Raw genomic sequence first — 17925 nt, forward strand, 5'->3', positions numbered from 1 at the left:
GTTAATCACTAGCCCATCCCTTTAACGTCTGCAGACGTGTGGTGCTCGCTGACTCAGTCCCTTATCTTCCTTTCCCTCCTCAACCCACCACATTTGGGTGCCAACCTCCCATGACTCCGGACAAGGTCTGCGACATCACATACTCGTTCATGGGGGAGGCCCCATGATAGCATTGCAATCTGTCATGGACCACTCCCTCCTCTCGGAAACTTCCTTTACAGCCTCCTCTCTCCTGCCTCACTTCCTCTCCAGCTAATTCTCACACCATTCCAACAGGGCCTCTCATGACCCTTTATTGTAGGCCATGAGCTTAAGGGCTCTGTCTGTCCTGGCCCCCCTTCAATCCCATCTTGCCTATTCTAGAGTGATCCTAGTTTTTTGGTTCCAGCTAAGTGAGCCCCCATACCCCTCTTCAGTCTCCCGGATGTTCCCCTAAAGTGTCACATGGGATGATCCTTGAGCATCCCCCCATCTCAGTCTCTTCACAGGCATTTGAGCCTCCTCCCGGGCAGCAGGCTTGCCTCATTGTTCCCTTGCTTCATGGCTAAGACCTCATGTCATGCTTGCATCTTTGCTGTTATAATCCAATCCCTACCTTAACAGTTTTGCTTTTTGCAACCTCACTGCTTGCTCTGGGATGCTCCCTACCCTCATGGCTTCTGTGCTAGCCCAGACCCTGCCCTAGCTTGTCCTCAAGCCTCTCCTTTGCCTCCAGGGTTCCAGTCCATCCCCAATGCCTTAGCATGCTCTTCAGTGCTCTGACCCTCATGAGGATCTAGCTGCCACTATATCTGTAGCTCAGATTACAATCCAGGCCCCTCAGACCAATCCCCCGCTTTATGTAAGGTGTTCTGGTATGGAAGAAGCCTTGGTCACTACTTACTGTCACGGTTCTCTGCCTAGCAAGTTTGTGTTCCTTTATTTTAATTACATGGTTTATTTATTTATTTTCTGCATGATGTCTGTGTACCATATTCATACCTGGTGCCTTTGGAGGCCCTGGGATTGGATTATATTAATGAACTCCCATATGGGTGCCATGAATTGAACCTGGGTCCTCTGGAAGAGCATTTAGTGCTCTTAACCGCTGAGCCAGCTCTCCAGCCCTGTGCTCTCTTAAGGTCAAGGCCATCTCTTCTGTGAAACTGCTAACCACCATTGCACAGACTCCCTGAACCTTGGATCAGTAGCCCCAGGGGCAAGCCTTGTGTTTGAATTGTCTCGCTAAACCCAGAGCCTACCAGGGGCTAGGCCTCCGAGGCTTTAAGGATGATCCCAGGCATCTTAGGTGGTTTTGGTTGTGAGCAAAGCTAGAGTAGGGTTCCACATATTCTAGTTTCCCCTTTCTCAGCTGCTTGAACCCAGTGCTGCCACCTGTTGGCCAAACACATTTCCTGTTTTTAAAAAAGGCCTAACTAATTAAATAACTTTTATTTACAAAAGACAAAACCGACTAGCTGTGGCCGGTCACAGCAGCAGTAGAAGGCAGTGGTGGAGTGAATTGAAGGTCCAGCTGTCTCGGTGACAGGTGTGTGTGCATCCCCCTCCCCCAGGCTCTGCTTTCGATTCCTGCCCCGCCCCACTTACGGTCTCAAATTATAAGGCACAGCCCACCCCTTCCCGCCCAGTCCGACCGAGGGGCCGGATGGACCTAGAGCCGGTCCCGGAGTGCACTCATCACGGAGGCCCGCACAGATAGGAGCAAGAGGTCTTTAGTGCCGCCCCCCGCCGTCCCCAGTTCCGGCTCAGATCAGCGGTGTGGATGGCGGGGTGAGGACGAGCCGTATGCGCTGCACGCACAGCTCCGCAGCCTGCCGGGTCTCGCGGCATAGCGCCGCTAGGCTCAGGAAGCCATGCGGCAGGTCCTCTACCACATTCAGCGTCACGGGCTGGCCCAGGTCGCGCAGTCGGCGCGCGAACATGACAGAGTCGTCCAGCATGGGGTCCAAAGAGCACGCCTGGAGAGAGTGGGGGTCAGGGCAGGAGTGAGGGGAAAGCACGTGGACACAGATGTAGAGGTGGACAGAGACGGAGAAAAGGAGGAGTCGGGGAGAGAGTGGGCGGAAGGAACAAGTGGAGGCGTGGGAAAGAAGAGGAAATGAGGTTAACTGAATCTTTACCCAGACCTAACCCCTATCGTTTCCACCCGCCCAAGCCTCCTGCCCAATAACAGTGCAAGACAACAGACTACCTGGCCTGGCTAACTAGCTACGCGGCACTTGTAGCTGTTTTCCCAGGGCACCCATGCCCCAACCCACCGTCCTCCAGCAGCACCCTGACCCCCCCCCCCCCCCCCCGGGCTCTCACCACCATGTGCACAGGAGGCAGGGTCTTCAGCATGCTGTCAGGGGCCAGCAGAGGAGACATGAAGGGGTTCTTGACGATGGGTGACGAGTAGAGGGGCATGCGGAGGATACCCTGGCTTGAGCGTCTGGGGCGGAAACCCTCAGGGAACGCAGCGCGCACGCGGGGGCCTCTGTCTATGGTGCCCACATCATCTTTGGCTTCAGCCTCTTCCTGGGAATTCTCAGGTCGCAGAAAAAAGTTGACATCGGAGGGTGTGGAGGGGCCAAGTGTCTCCATTGACAGCGACATCTCGGGGTTGTCTGACGTCTCTGAATTGCCCTTAAAGCTCAAGTCCGTTATGGTCAGAGTTTTCAGGCTATCAGTGTTCAGCAAGCCCTCTGGCTGGGCCAGAGCTGCCTCAGACACACTCCTGCGCATTGACTCCGGGGGGCGCACAGCCTCTATAGGAAGGGAAAAAACAGGTTGCCTTAGGCCAGAAGATAAGCCTGGCTGTGAGCAGGGTGTGCAGATGGCAGCAGGGTAGGTCACTATCCAGGGAGGTCCAGGACATAACCCCTTTCCCAGACCCAAGGGTTGGGTTGGGATGTTTCTGTGTCCAGGATTGCATTTGGATGGCTGGTAGTCTGGGAGGTGGGGCTATATTGTAGGGCAGGTTGTGTATGAATAAAGATTGGGAAGTGCAAATCAGTTGACTGCTGGGAGTGTCCATCTTTCCCTCTGTATCAATGATATATAGTTCTTAGCTCATAAGTTGTAAGAATCTAAGAACTCAGAGGGATAGACAGGATTAACTGTCATTTCCTCTGGAGGGATTATGATGTGTCAGAATTTTTTTGTGTTTGCACTGTTGGGGATAGAGTCCACAGTCTTACACATGCCAGCTTCCAGCCCCTCACAGGTGGCTTCTAGGCAGCTGCTGCACTGCACAGCTGGTATTTACACGACTGCCAAGCAGCCTCACTGTAGCTACCTCTGGGCTCTCTGGGAGGAGGCTGAGCTAGCCTTTCATGACCACTTGACCAAGGGGTATGCATGAGCTCACATAGCTGGACAGGGACTTCTGCTCACAGGCTGCTACAGTCTGTGGGGTGTGTTACTCTCCCAGAGAGCTTGCATTTATAGCCACATGAATCTGCTCTCCAAAATGTCCTTCATTGTCTCTGTGTTATTCCTGTCCACTGAACGGACAGGCAAGTGAGTGCCCTGATGATGTGTATGTCTAGACCACATGGCATGGATATGCTGGAGGTACTGGGCCTCCAGTCTGTCAATTTAATTGGCTCTTCACTGTTTTAGGGCTACTCTGTAGCTCCAGCTTGACCAAAATGGAATCCTGCCTCAGGGGTGCGGTATTACTCATTCATGGTCCTACCTTTCAGTTTCTACAACTTGCCTTTATCAACCTATGAGGGCAAAGTGCAGACCAATGTAAGATAATTACTTAGGTTCTGTGTGACCTAGAGTCACTGGGACAACATTGGAGGTCTAGGACACAGGACTCCAGTGCCTTCTGAGAATACTTCTGTGCCAGGCACTGTGCTGGCATTTGACACAATGGGTGTAGTAGTCCTCATTATGACCCAACAAGGCAGGCACTCATATCCATTTTCACAGAGGACAAACTAAGGGTTATAGATGCTGATATCTGTGCACAAACTCAGCAGCCAGTGAGGACGGAGTAAGAAGCTGGGTAGGAGTCATCCAGGGTCATCTTTTGGGGACCTTTCTCCTACAGAGAACCTCACCTCCAGGGCTCAATGGTCCCGGTCCCTTGTCTCAAATTCAGTTCCCTTTTAACTTGTGTGTCTGTGTCTGCATTTATCTGAAGATTCTAAAATTAGAACCTTAAAGTAAAACACACTCCTTTGTGTGTGTGCAAGTGTGCCAGAGATCACCCTCAGGTGTTGTTCTTCATGCACCACCCACCTTGGGTTTGTCTTTAACTTTTTATACATTTTTGTTTGTGTGTGGGTGTGCGTGTGTGGCGGTAAAAGGACGACTTATAGGAATAGGTCCTTGCTTTCTTTCCATTATGCGAATCCTGGGGACTGACCTCAGGTCAGGCTTGGCAGCAGACATTTGGCCATGTCACCAGCCCCCACCTTGTTTTTTGAGTCAGGTTCTTTCAGTGACCCAGAGCTCACTGCTTTTGCCCAGACTTGCATTCCAGCAAGTCCCAGGGATTCACCTGACTCTGTCCACCTGGTGCTGAGGTTATGGTGTGTGCCACTACACCTGCCTATTATATGGGTTTTGGGGATCCAAACTCAGGTTTTCATACTGCACACCTCCTGAACCATTTCCACAGTGTCCTGAAGACTGATTTTATTGTTGCTGTTGAGTCAGGATATCCCTCTATGAATTTGTCTAACCTAGAATGGGAACTTGCTATGTAAACCAGGCTGGTCTCGAACTCACAGAGATCTTGTTTCTGCTTCCCAAGTGCTGGGATTAAAGGTGTGCACCACTAAATCTGGCCGTGACAGAGGTTCCCCCCCCCCACCTTTGGAATTGTGAGATCCCAGTAAGTCTTGGAATTTCCAGGACGGCATCTGAGGGCCAAGGATAGAGTCAGCCAGGAAAGGCATCTGTAACCTCATGTGTCCTGGGGCTTATGCTATGTCAAGGTGTCTGTCTAGGCTGTCCTGGTTAAGTGCCTTTGAACAAGCTCCAACTCACCTGCTGTGGGAGCTGTGGTCTTTTGGGGCTTGCGTCCGCTTAGCTCCAGGAAGGAGTTGAGCCACGAGGAGGCACCCAGGCGGAGGTCTCTGAAGAATAGGGATGTGTCTCTCTGTACCAGCCCCATCACGCCCAGTGCCTTCTGGTCTGAGTCTGAGTGGTCCTCTGTCTCTGTCCCTGAAGAACGCATGTGGGAGGTTGAGTTGGTCTCTCTTTAGGTGCAGTTCTAACACCCATAACTTGGGGTTTCTAAGGCATTCAGGCACCCAACTGCCATGCTGAGGGCATGGGCCTTACCTGAATAGGCACTGACACACTTAGAGAGTACACTCAATGGTAGAAGTGGGTCCATGAGGCTCAGAAGACGAGAGGGAGAGACAGAGGGTTGCAGGGTGGTGACTGGGTAGGCTGCCATGATGCCATCTGGCACCCTCACTCCGTAGGCTGCTGCTCGAAGGGACACAGTGATGCAGAGGTTCCCGCCTGCACTATCCCCTGCAAGGCATATCCGCTCCCCTGTTGATCCTAGTTGTGGGAAGAAGAGTCCAGTCATAGCCTGGCATGACCTAGGAGAACTGGGCTCTCAGGTGGGGGTAAGCAATTATTAATATCAAGCAGAACACTGTTCAGTTACTGGCAAGAAGAGGCATGGATTTGTACCCCATGTGGTAGGCAGTGGTCAGAGGACAGAGACAAAGGGCTGCGGAAGCTGGAGAGTCTGGGGGCAGCAGCAAGGGCAGGTAGTAGGAAAGGGGAGCTCAGAGTAGTTTTCCCAAAATAGGGACATCAGAAGTTGGGAAACTGAAGGTCAGGTTTCAGGCTGGGTACACCCCAGCCCTGCTCTGTGCCTTGGTGTCTTCCTGAGATGTTGGCATCCAAAAGGGAGGTGTGAGGGCCTGGAAATAGGTGGGCATGTGAGCCAGCAGGCTGCCAGTGCAGGAGATCAGGAGGTGGGCAGCTGGGGAGGAAAGGAGAGACAGGAGAGGACAGACCAGAAGTGAAGGCTGGAATAAGGAAGCAGGAGGCAGAGATGACATGGCCAAGATGGAAGATGGGCAGCAATGGGGTTATCCCACAGCAGGAAAGAGGCAGAAGAGAGAAGGTAGGCTGGGGAGAGGTGAGTCTGAGGCTTGAGAACCTAGGGACTTAGTGCCTTTGCAGGCCAGGCCAGGGCAAGGACAGTAGTGGTGGTGGTGGATCTGTGAAAGTAGGGACCTGGGTCTCACCGAGCAGGTCACAGTGCTTGACAGCCCAGCAGTAGGCAAAAAAACACTCCTCCAGCGCTCTGGGGAAGGGGGCCTCAGGGGCCAGGGAGTAGTCGATGGAGATGATGGGAACTCCTAGCTCCTGGGCCCAGGTCTTGAGGTAGGGCTCATGTGACTTGGAGGTCTGTGCCACAAAGCCGCCACCATGGATGTGGATTACTAGGGCCCGTGAGCGGGGTGCCTGCTGGGGTCGTGGGCGCAGTTCCAGGCGTGGGCCCTCAGATTTCACCAGGCTGTTGAGTGCCTTGCTGTCCTGGTGGTGAGGACAGAGGGTGGTCTGTCAGGACCCTGTCCCCTCTGGGGGTAGGCTTGGGGCTTCAGGGTGCTGGGCTGGCGCTGCCATTCTCTGGGGCTGGGGGCTTACCTGTCCTTCACGCAGATCATAGGAGATGAGCCTGGCTAGCACAGGCCCTGGGCCTGTGTGTGCCAAGGGAGGTGAGATGGTAACTGTGAGCTTGGGGTCAGAGGTTAGTGGCATCTCAAAGGCCTCGGGTGGCAGGCTGAGCAGGCGGCTTACCCTCACAGTGGTTGATGCCATGTTAGCCAGGGACTGGGGAGGAAACAGAAGGGATGCTAAGGAAGGGTTAAGAGGGTAGCAGGAGCACATACCACGTTCTTCTTCCCAGCCCAGTCTTTCCCCATATGCGCTATCCTTGGGCAGTGGCCCTGTAGTGACTGGTTGTGGCGTTGCTGGATGTCTGGGACTCAGAATCTCCATCTGTGAGCATGCTGGGGAGCTCTCCCCTGCCCCCGAGCTCACCGACAACACCTCGATCTCAGTGATGTTCCAGAAGGCTTTCCAGAAGTGCACGTCCAGGTTCTGAATGATCCGTTCAAACTCAGCCCCACGCAACTCTGGGTCTATGGCGAATCGGCCACCGGTGAAGAGGGAACTGGCAGTCACACCTGGGGGTCAGGAAGGGTGTCAAGGAGTCCTGGAAGAGATCAGGCTGCTGGGTTGGGTTAGGAAAGGGGGACAGGAGAGGATGTGGATAGGGCTCAGCCACCACTCACTGAGGCCTGTCTCGTTGCGTTTGTAGTGTTCCCCGAAGGACACCAGTCCGATGGAGAGGGTCTGCAGGAACGGCCGGATGGCAGGCGTGAACTGTGAAGGGATGCCTCTGTCACCCAACAGCCCAGGAGATGGGTAAGGATGGGACACAAGATGGGACAGAGAGAGGAGTAGGCACATACATTTAGTCAGCTTTTAATGGGCTCGTACGGTGTGCTCTGGGCATCACCCTGGGCCCTTTCATGAACCTGGCGTCCTCAAAGGGAAAGGAGATGATGAAGAAATAAAAACATGTGCAGGATAATGTCTAAACGAACTAATGATACGGAGAAAGGTGCTGTGGATGGGCTGCAGTGATGACCATGGGCCAGGCTACTTGGGCAGGGCTGCGAGTAGGGGTCTGGATGAGGAGAGGGTTCTCAGGAAGCTAAAGATGCAATGCTGCACATGGGCGGCAAGGGAAAGGAGGCACACTGAAGAGGAGCAGGGAACAGAGAACACAGAGCTGTGCCTGGAGCAGAGCGAGCCAGGGAACAAGAGCAAGGGGGCTCCTAGAGGCCAAGAAGGCTCTTTTAGGGCCCAGGCTGAGGGACTGGGTTTCATTCTGAGCATTTGGAGGGCTGTGAACTGGGGAGTAAGAGCACACAGGAACTTCCTGAAGTCAGAAAGAACAGAGGGGTGAGGCACAGTTGGGACTGGGCATGGGGCAACTGAAATCCAGAAGTGGGAAAATGATCCAAGACAGGTAGAGAACCTGGGGAGATCAGCTGAGGCCTAGACAAGGGGTAGATGGCTGTCAGAGAAGACTGGGGGAGACACACGGCAGGTGCCAGAGAGGGGACAGATAAGAAGACAGTGAGAGCAGGAGAGCTCACTCAGCCTTAGGAGGCCAAAGCAAAGAGTTAGCTGAGTCCCCATTTACTCGGGAAAACTATCGCACAGCATGCTGGGCTTTTGGGAGGAGCAGGGACTCAGCAGCATCTGACATCTTGGATCTCTGCCTTCCTGGAAGCTGACATTTTAGAGGGTGATGCAGTCTTGCGTCCTAGGTCCTCAGAAGCTGGCAGGTGCCCCAGCCATGCTCCTGGCCAGGGACCCAGTAGGCCAAAGAGCACAGGACCTTCTGGCCTTTGTAGCTGGGACACTGATTCAGGCAGCCTGGAATTTCTTTCTTTCCAGTGTGGATGCCAGGGCATGAAGGCAGGGAGATGGCTGCCTCGGCTGTCCAGATTGGTATTTGTGGGTTTGGTTGGTGAGAGGGGAAGAGTCCTAGGAATAACTCTATTGGGTTGCTCAGAACCAGGAAGCCTGCAATAGTAGACAGGGACAGGGAAGCCGAAAGAATGGTGGACTCATCTCTTAGGGAAGAGAGAGGAGGACCCAAGAGGGCAGTGAGGACTAAAGCGTCACACGGCTCCTGGAGAAAAGGCTGAGGTTCCTTGATACAGATGGTTGGGGCTGCTTGGAGCTAGCATGACCCCAGGACAGGGCCAATTTGGGCTTCTGTTCCAATTTTAGTTTTCTATGTTCCCCAGTTTTCTAGACCCCAAATCATTTATTTGTTTGTTTGTGAGACAGGGCCTTTCTATGTAGCCCTGGCTTGCCTGGAACATACGATGTAGTTCAGGCTAGCCTCTATCTCTAAATAATTCTCCTGCCTCAGCCTCTTGAGGGTATTGGAGTGCCTCACTTTCCATGTGGTGATAGGCTGCATCTCTCTGAGGTGATTTGGGATGGGCAAAAGGCAGAAGAAGGCCCTCAGCTAGGGTCAGGGAAGAGCTGAACCACAACCAGGTCCTCCTTGTCACCAACTCTGATGGATGTGTTGCTCCTGTCCTGAAGGCTGCCTAGAACTCATGTGTTTTTATAGGCGCCAATCTGACATCTGTGGGCTGCCGCCTTCTTCTATCAGGTCCAGAATCCCAGTGCACATGGCAGGGGGTGCAGTCACACAGAATGGACCTCTGAGATCAATACTGATTACCCTCCTAGCGGTCACAGTCTCAAATGAACTTCAAGGGCTACAGGAGAGTGATGGGGCTAGGGATACAGCTCAACGGCATGCTGGCCTAACACGTGAGGCTCTAAGTTCAATCTGTAATACTCGAAGGAAAGAGCAAATGAAACCTTCCCTTTTGCTGGGTTGAAGCTCTGGCCTTGTGTGTGTCTGACAAGTGTTTTACTTCCAAACTGCAGCCCCAGCCTTCCTGTTCCTTTTGAGATAGGGTCTCCCCAAGTTATCAAGGTTGGCTTTCATCTCACTCTGTAAATTCAGCCAGGTTTGGGCTTACAATCCTCTTGCCTCAGCTTCCTGAGTAGCTGGAATGTAACAGGCCTGAGTTACCAGGTCCAGCTGGTGAAGAGGTTTCTGATACATGGGCCATCTAGTCGTGGTCCATGAGCTGGAGACCTCCAGAGTCCAGCTACGAGCTCCTGCCAACTCTCCCTGCCAATCTGTGGTCTGATCCCCGAATCCAGCAATTCTCATCACTGTGACTCTACTTCAAGAACAGGTTTCCAGCCACCACTGCCTTCACTGTGAATTTGGAATGACATGGGGCAAGGGACTCACCTGGAAGCCCAGGCAGCGGCCATAGAAACAGCCTTTATGCAGTGTGACATACTCTTGCAGGAAGTCAGCAGTGAGTCCTTCATCACCCTCAAAGAAGAGCACCCCTGGTCGGTTGATAGCCAGCAGGCGCTGGGCATAGTAGGATAGGGCACGGAGCTGGGTAAGAGCAGCCAGGTAGGCCTCCATTTCTGCTAGGTTGTGGCTGGCACGGAAAAAGATACTTCGGCGGTTGGAGGCCACATAGCGGGATTTGTGTAGTAGGTGTGCTAGGCAGCAACGAGCTGTGTGCACCAAGCTTCGGTATCCATTGGCTGGTGTCTCTGTGTCCAGGTCAAAATGGTGTGCCACACCCAGCAGCTGGCCTAGGGTTGGCTCCAGTCCTAGGGCCTGTTCTCGAACACCTGCAAAGACATTGGACAGCCGCCGAGCCGTCTCTCCGGGGCCCTGGCTTGAGAAGAAGGCCACGTTGTCTTCTGCGAGCGTCACCAGCGACTGTGTCATTGTGCGCAGATCCATGCTGTGTGAGAATGCTGAGGCTGTGGGGAGATGGGAATGTCTGCTGTTGCCCAGGGTTCCAGGCCCTAACTTTCTTCCCTCAGGCCCAAGTATTCAAACCTAGGACCATCCTTGCTTAGATCCAGGAGTGCCAAACAGTAGCTCCTCCTTCCTGAGATTTAGGGGTCTATTCCAAACCTCCTGGAGATCCAGGGGCCTTCCATTATCTTCTCTCCCTCACCTAGGATTTTTATCCCCTTGTCTTGTGGAAGCCTGGGGCCTCATCCTCTTCCTGCCTAGCAGCTGGGAGTTGGAGCTCTCAGACTTTCCCTTCATATGGAGCAGGTCCCTTTTCTATCCCCTCCGTCCTGGATCTAGGAGTCCACTCTCCTGAGCCCCAAAGGGCCTGGATCACCAGTGCTGCTCTCTAGCCCAGAAGCTGGCCCACCCTCTTCCTTCTTCCTTCCAGGTATTCAAGGGTGAACTTTATCTCTGTTTACTCTCTTTGGACTTGTCCTTGTTCTGGGAAATCTGGATGCCCAACAGTTCCTTTCCTCAAGACCCATGTGTTCAAGTCCCATTCCGAGTTTCCTTCTCAGTCTCCTGCTGTTGCCCACAAGCCCTTCGCTTCTAACAGTGGTAGGAAACATCAATCCCCCAGTCTGGCCATTACCATTTCCTAGGACTTGGCCACACCTAGCCCTCCTTCTGAGCCCCATCTGTAATTTCAGCGTTTCTGCCGCACTCCAGCCTTCCTGCAGAATCCCCTCCAAATTCCAGCTTCTTGTTTCTCTGTGGATTCCCAAACTCAGCATCCCTTCTTCTGATGGTCGCCTGGCTTTCAGCCTTGCCCAACTGCCTTAGACTACATTGTCCCACTCTCCTGCCTGAAACAGTAGTTCAAATAGCCAACATTGATCACTAGCCAAGCCCATGCTAGAGTTTGATTCCCAAAGACCCAGAGTGTCTTGGTTCAGATCTATCAGCCCTCTTTTATAGGAGGAGAAGTTGAGACTCTGTAAGAAGCTGGAGGTTGTACAGATAATGACAGAGCTTATTTAAATTCCGAATTTCTAGGTTCAGAATTTTTACATACATAGCGCTCCTCCTAGGACTCTCAAATCTCAACTTCTGTCTGTCCCTCAGACCCAGCTCCATGCTTCGCTCTGCTTCCCACATTCAGAGTCCTCTGTGATCTTCCTCCGGAACCCATGTTCTCCTTAGGCATCCCTGTTATTTAGCATATCTTGGATAAGTTGCCCTTGACTGTTTAGCAGGGGACATTATAAACTTCCCAAGCGATTCTTTCCCTCCAGAAGCCTAGGGCCCTGTCTGGCTCCTGGGTTTGCAACCCCTTGTTTCCCTAGAAGACAGTGTCTCCTCTCCCTTTCAGACCTTGGCTTCTGGTGGCAGCAGCCATTTCTGTCTCTCAGCTGGCCCTGCACTCACGCCTCCCTGGCCTCTTCGGACTGGAGCTCCCCAAGCTGGCACAGCAGGTCTGTGGCTAGTGCCAGTAGCAGCCTAGGGCGATAAACTGGGGGGGAGGGACTAGTTTGGTCAGGGTGTGGCTATTTGATTCACCTCCCATCCAGAATGGATAGTGAGAACCACATGTTGTAAACAGAGTCCAGAATCCAACTCCTAACCCCTCCTATCTGCTTGCTACGCCAGCTCAAGGAGAGTCCTCCTGCCAGGGTCGTCTTCCTTAGAACCTTGAAGTCCTCCCCCACCCAGCCCCTCCTTGCTGAGTCAGGCCTAGCCCCCTAGCCTCTCCTCCTTCCTTGGACTCCCTCATCCAGTCCCAGTCTTCTCCCCTAGGACCCAGGAGTCCCAGCCTTTGTCCTGGTCCTGAACACACTGTCCCCTCTCACCCAGCCAAGCTGCCCTCCCTCTTCCCCAAGTGGATTCAGGCAGCCAAAGGCTCAGTGATGTCAGTTCCCACCCCCTAGACTGGCCCTGGCACAGATGTCCCCAGCTGTTAGGGAAAAAAAAGGTGGCCAGTCCTGCTTCTCCCTCCTGGGAGGACAAAAGCCGATTAAGGGCAATACCAAACTCAGCCAGGGGCCGGAGGCACAGGCCCTACTGTGTGGTATTCCTTCCTGGAATCCTCGGTTTACCTTCTAACTTCCACAGCCCACGGTGCTGTGACAGTCAGATCCCTGTTACTTATGGGGAAACCAAGGCTCAGGTACTTTTCCAGGGTCTTCCACATGTTCCTTGCCCAGCCAGCTTTCTCACCCTCAGGCCTCAACTGGAGGTGGTACCTACCTTGTTCTCCCCATCTCTAATGTCCACCCTCACTTACCCCCTACAGCTCGTTTCTGCCCTAGCATGTACATCACACCTTCACTTGTTCTCATGTTGTCTCCTCTGGGATAGACACAGATTTTTATGGAGGCGCAAAGCTCATAAAGTGGACTGTGACTATTTAGAAAGAACACAAAATTACAAATAAAAACTTGTGTGGGGCTTTTGAAAGAGCCTGTGGCAAATGAGAGACCCTGAGGCTTCAGCAACATTTGTCTGGCTGTGGGTGAGTCCTCAGTCTCTGTCCCTGGATTGTCATCTTGATGAAGGGAGAGGGTGGCCCCAAGGCCTAGCACACACAAGCAAATATGTGAAGGGAAGAGTGAGGACCAAAGGCAATAGCTGGGAACTTGGGAGAGAGCTGTACCTTCCAAGGACCAGAAAACAGATAGACAAATGAACCAGAGCCGTGAGGGCCAGATAAACTAAGCAGCAGTTACAGTCAGATACTGGTCCAGGTCAGTCGCTGGGTAAGTGTGACTTCCCCATCTGGAAGCTGGGCCAGTATGCCCAGCAGGGTGAGTGGACTGCTTCATGAACAGTACCCCGCTTCCTTCTGGGAGTGGAACTCAGGTACTGCCATGTGCTAAGCACGTGCTCCCAGCCCAGGAGGCATTGCATGTGCATGCATATGTTGTTCTGCGGGCTTACTCCTCAGCCTCACTGCGACAGTGTGTTGGCTCTTTCTCATTGCAGCCCTTGTCACTACCCTAATACAGTGCATGACTTCTTAATCATATGCTTTATCATCCCATGAGCTTCTAGGCACCTGCAGTTTAGGGCCTTGTCTGTTGTGTTCAGCTCTTAGCCAGGGCAATTTCCCACTGTCTAAGCCTAGCTTCATCTGCTCCCACACTGGGTACCTTGTATCTGCCACAAGTCCCTCTGCTATGACTGCCCTCCCACCCCGACACAAAGGGGCCATGGGGTTGTTTTGGAAGAACAAGAGACTTGGATGAAGCAGTAGGGAAGGGCCAGATCCCCACGCCCTTGTGACTTCAGGCCATGCTCTTTGCCTCACTCAGGGTAGCTCCCTGAAGACTGAGCTGACTAGGGCTAGGAAGAAGGGACAGAATCCCAGGCAGAGGGCACTGGGGTAAGGGCATACCCAATAGGGCCATGGGTGAGCATGACAGGAATGGGGCAAAAGGTAGGGCTGAGGAGGGCATGGTAGTAGGGGAAGGGTACCTAGACAACTAGGCCCCAGCCCTTTGCCCTGGGAGATGTTTCCCCCCTTTGGTTCTGGGAATCAAACTTGTACATGCTAGACCAATGTTCTGCCACTGAAGCATGCTCCCAGCTCCTCCAGCCCTTTGCCCTGAGAAGCCACTTGTCAGCTGTATCAGGCTTGGACTTTGGTTCCTGGGGATGTACCAGGGCAATATACTTTCATGTTTTTTGATATGTCTAAGGGTATGTGTGTTTGTATGCAAGTGTCATGACCTATGTGTGTTTATTAGCCTGTGGGTGTATGCTTTTGTCTTGGAGTCTCAGTTTGTATGGAGATGTGTTCATGTTTTTATGAATCCATATGTTGGGGATGTAGCTCAGTTGGTGGAATGCTTGCCTACCTTGTACAAAACCTGGATTTGGTCCCCAGTATCATACAGCCTGAGTGTGGGGGTGCATACTTGTAATCCCAACTCTATGGAGGTGGAGGTAAGAGGATCTGATGTTCAAGGTTATCTTGGACTATGTAGTGAGTTCAAAGCTAGCCTGGGATGTATATGACACCCTGCCTCCAAAACAAAAAAAGTAAAGAATAAAAACAACAAAAGGAATTTATATTCATGTTTGGGTGAGTCATGGTGTCTATGTGTGTTGAGAACAGAACTCACTATTTGCTCACACAGAGACTTAAGGAATTATCTTGCCAGTCTCCCTCACCCTATCCCCGTCTAAGCTAAGCTATCACCCAGTCCTGTCCACCTATGTCTTATGAACCCTGGAACTTGGCATGTGCCTACCTTCCCTGCTGCACTGTAACATGCTCACCTGGCATGTGCCCATCTCCCCTGCCTCCCCCTGCTGCACTGTAACACGCTCACCTGGCATGTGTCCACCTCCCCTAACTGCCCCTGCTGCACTGTAACACGCTCACCTGGCATGTGCCCACCTCCTCTGTCTCCGCCTGCTGCACTGTAACACGCTCACCTGGCATGTGTCCACCTCCCGTCTCCCCCAATGCCCAGCACTGTAACACGCTCACCTGGCATGTGTCCACCTCCCGTCTCCCCCAACCCCCAGCACTGTAACATGCTCACTTGGATGACTGTGAAGCTCTCTGTGTGCCTCCAATTTAAGTCTGTTTCCTGAAAAGCATCCAGAGAGTCTTTTGAAAACATAAATCTGATCACTTCCTTCCAGCCCTTCAATGCTTCCCTGTCTTGATAAAGTCTCAATCTTGGACATGGCCTCCCAACCCAACCTATAGCCCATCCGCCTGTCCCAGGTTCCTGTGGCCTGTCTCCCTCCAACCAGGAGCTGTCTCTGCATTGTCATGTGCTGCTCCTTCCAACATTAAGGTTTTTGTGTGTGCTTGTTTTGTTTTTTGAGGCAGGGTTACTCTGTGTAATCCTACTGTCCTGGAACTGGCTCTGTAGACAAGGCTGGCCTTGAACTCACAGAGATCCTCCTGCCTCTGCCTCCCTTGCCAGCACTGCCAGGCTAGAGTCAAGGTTGTTTGCTCATGCTGCTCTCTGCTCTCCCTGCCTCCCGTGTTCAGCAGTTAATGACTGCCCATCCGTGAGTCTGAAGTCACCTCCTTGAAAAAGCTTCTTGTGGTCATTTTCTCAGGGTTTTTTCCTTTTTGAAGACAGGATACATTTTCTCATGTATTCCTGGCTGGCCTCAGACTGACTACGCAGTCAAGGATGACCTTAAACTTCTTTCTGATCCTCCCGCCTCCACCAATCTACTTCTGAATCATGGGCACATGTCACCAGGCCTAATTGATGTGGTTCTGGTCTCCTACAGACCCTGCGGCTTTGTGCATGCTGGACAAGCACTCTAGTAACTCAGCTATGTCCTAGCTCCAGGATTTCCCTTTTATTGGATTCATCACACTGACTTGTTTACAGCAGACTTTTAAAATGGGTGGGTGGGAGAGGGGTTGAGTCTCACTCTGAAGTCCTGACTGGCCTGCAACTCACTACATGGTCTAGGCTTGCCTTGAACTAATGGTGATCCTCCTGACTCAGAGTCCCAAGTACTGGGATCAGAGGTATGGGCCACAGCAATAGTCTTATTAATATCTGTGTCACGAGATCTACCAAGTCTGTTCTACTAGTCACAGGAAGCCTAGTTGTTGAGCGAATGTCTGAAGACTAAATCTTTGTGACCAGAGCCTTTTAAATCCAGAATTAAGGTTGGGGCATACAGCTGTCAGCGCCCACACTCCCTGCCCTGAGAAGGTGGAAGGTGTCTCTCTGCCTTCACTGGCCAGGCAAGGAAGCCCAGCTGGCTGAGTGCCCCTTGTGTCATCATTTGGGAAATGGGCTGATCATAATGACAGCAGTCTCATCCAGTTACTGGCAAGATCACATGGATAACAAAGACTGCTCTAGCCAGTTAGGATACCTTGGGGCAGATCTGATTCACAGATCTGAGGCCTGGCACCAGGAAGGGCCTCAGGAAGTGACAGGCAGTTCTCAGAGCTGCGCGCCTTCGTGAGTAGGCTTGACTGGGCCCTGTGTAAGGAGACTTACTCAAGCAGATTCTTTCTGACTCCACAGGACACTAAGGGCAGCTTGGCTATTAATAGCCCCATGTCACGCTTCTCACATTCCTTCACTTACCAATCTAATAAATATTTGAATGTCCATGTGTCTGGCTTTCTAGGTAAACAAGGCAGACAAAACCCTACTGTTAGGGAGCTCAATGTCTAGTAGAGATGGGCAGTATACCCACATCCTCCTCTCTCAACTTATTGTGTGCATGTACTGGAATCTTCCAACAGCTCTGAAAGTCGGGTACTGCTGTCATCATGCCTGCTTGGAGCTCTGAAAAGAAGCAGGGAAAGGAACCTGTTTATTACTTTACAGATCATAGCAGTTTGGTTAAACGGGCTCTAAGACACAGGTTCCAAATTGTATCTTTGTCGTGGGACAGGAAACTGTCTTCTGGCTCCAGCTTGAGCTCCAACCTGTCTGGGCCAATATATGTACTTTAGAGCTGATTGTAATGCTACCCTTGTCTACCAAGGGAGGTAAGAGAAATGACAAATTTGGGGTTACTGGGGCTGGGGAGCCATGTCGGTTTTGTTTTGTTTGTTTTTGCCTGCATAGGAACTGCTAGCTTGAACTGATAAAGATGCATGGATGGACTGCAGGTGGAGCTTCATAGTCGAGCACTTGCTTGGCATTCACCAGGCACTATGTTTGGCTATAAGCAGCGCCACAGAACAGACAAGACTCCTAACCGAACCGCGACTTAACTGCCTGCTCTGACTGAGCCTTGCAACATCTTTGGTTGGTCTGCCAGTGTTTCTCTACCCTTCTAGGCATAGGGAAGCTAGACAATAGTTCTTCCCTCTCCCCGAGGAAGGGATAAAGGTGCAAAGCGAGGTAAAAGCTCTCTTTTTGGAAGTCGTGAGGGTCAGGAGCTTCGCCCCAGTGTTGCTGGGAGTGGAAGAAGGGCTGTGAGGATATTCTCCAGCTACCGGTACCCCTTCCACCTACCTTTCACACGCTTATACTTGTTCCTCTTTTCGAAAAAGCGGCTACAATTCTTCCCCATTATCCTCTTAATAGTGCAGAAGACATGAAAAATCGACGTTCGAACCATTTCCCAGGCCGAAAACACCAAGAGCGCAACTGTTGCTCTTGGTCCCACAGAGAATAACTAACCCGAGCGGGAACCTTATCTATTCCGACAGACTCGCATTGCGGACACTTCTCCCAAGACCGCACTGGGACAGCCGGTAGTCCTGACGTCTGGGTGGGACGTTCTACTCTCACATCACCCGTTCGAATAATGGATGGTGTCCGTCCCCCGCACAGGACGGCAGTGGGTCAGTCCACGGGCCGCCCTCCCCCTCCCGTTGTGGAAGTGGGTCCGTCCACCCAGTCCCCCCCTCACCGCCCCGTCCCCCGCAGGACCTGCGGACTTTCTTCCGAGCGGCTACCGGCTCACCTTTGACCTTGCCTTTTCGCCACCTCCTGCGGCTGCGGTTCTTCGACCCTTCTTTGGCCTGCTTGGAGGCCCGGGTCCCCACGCTCCCCGATTCCACGGCTGTCTCCATCAGTTCTTTCCCAGTCCCGGCGCGGGGCCCAATTCCAGCAGTCGAG

The 17925-nt window shown here is 52.5% G+C and overlaps 1 protein-coding gene across 4 annotated transcripts; it reads right to left on the reverse strand.

Annotated features, from left to right (window-relative positions):
• Positions 1 to 1103: 1103 nt before the first annotated feature.
• Lipe (lipase E, hormone sensitive type) lies at positions 1104 to 17920 on the reverse strand. Of its 4 annotated transcripts, none has more exons than XM_057761684.1 (10): positions 17771 to 17920; positions 9836 to 10371; positions 7266 to 7356; positions 7012 to 7157; positions 6616 to 6801; positions 6213 to 6504; positions 5284 to 5511; positions 4987 to 5163; positions 2308 to 2747; positions 1104 to 1958 (listed from the first exon to the last, which is right to left on the reverse strand). In XM_057761684.1, exons 1-10 carry the CDS (start codon positions 17877 to 17879, stop codon positions 1746 to 1748), a joined length of 2418 nt encoding a protein of 805 aa, XP_057617667.1. In that variant the 5' UTR covers positions 17880 to 17920; the 3' UTR covers positions 1104 to 1745. The 4 variants fall into 4 exon arrangements, with proteins under 4 accessions (XP_057617667.1, XP_057617668.1, XP_057617670.1 ...); XM_057761685.1 differs by lacking the exon at positions 17771 to 17920 and adding an exon at positions 17317 to 17570 and having other exon boundaries at positions 1106 to 1958; XM_057761687.1 differs by lacking the exon at positions 17771 to 17920 and adding an exon at positions 11427 to 11669 and having other exon boundaries at positions 1106 to 1958.
• Between the last annotated feature and the right edge of the window lie 5 nt (positions 17921 to 17925).

The sequence above is a fragment of the Chionomys nivalis genome, chromosome 2 (genome assembly GCF_950005125.1).
Source record: "Chionomys nivalis chromosome 2, mChiNiv1.1, whole genome shotgun sequence".
Taxonomy (NCBI): domain Eukaryota; kingdom Metazoa; phylum Chordata; class Mammalia; order Rodentia; family Cricetidae; genus Chionomys; species Chionomys nivalis.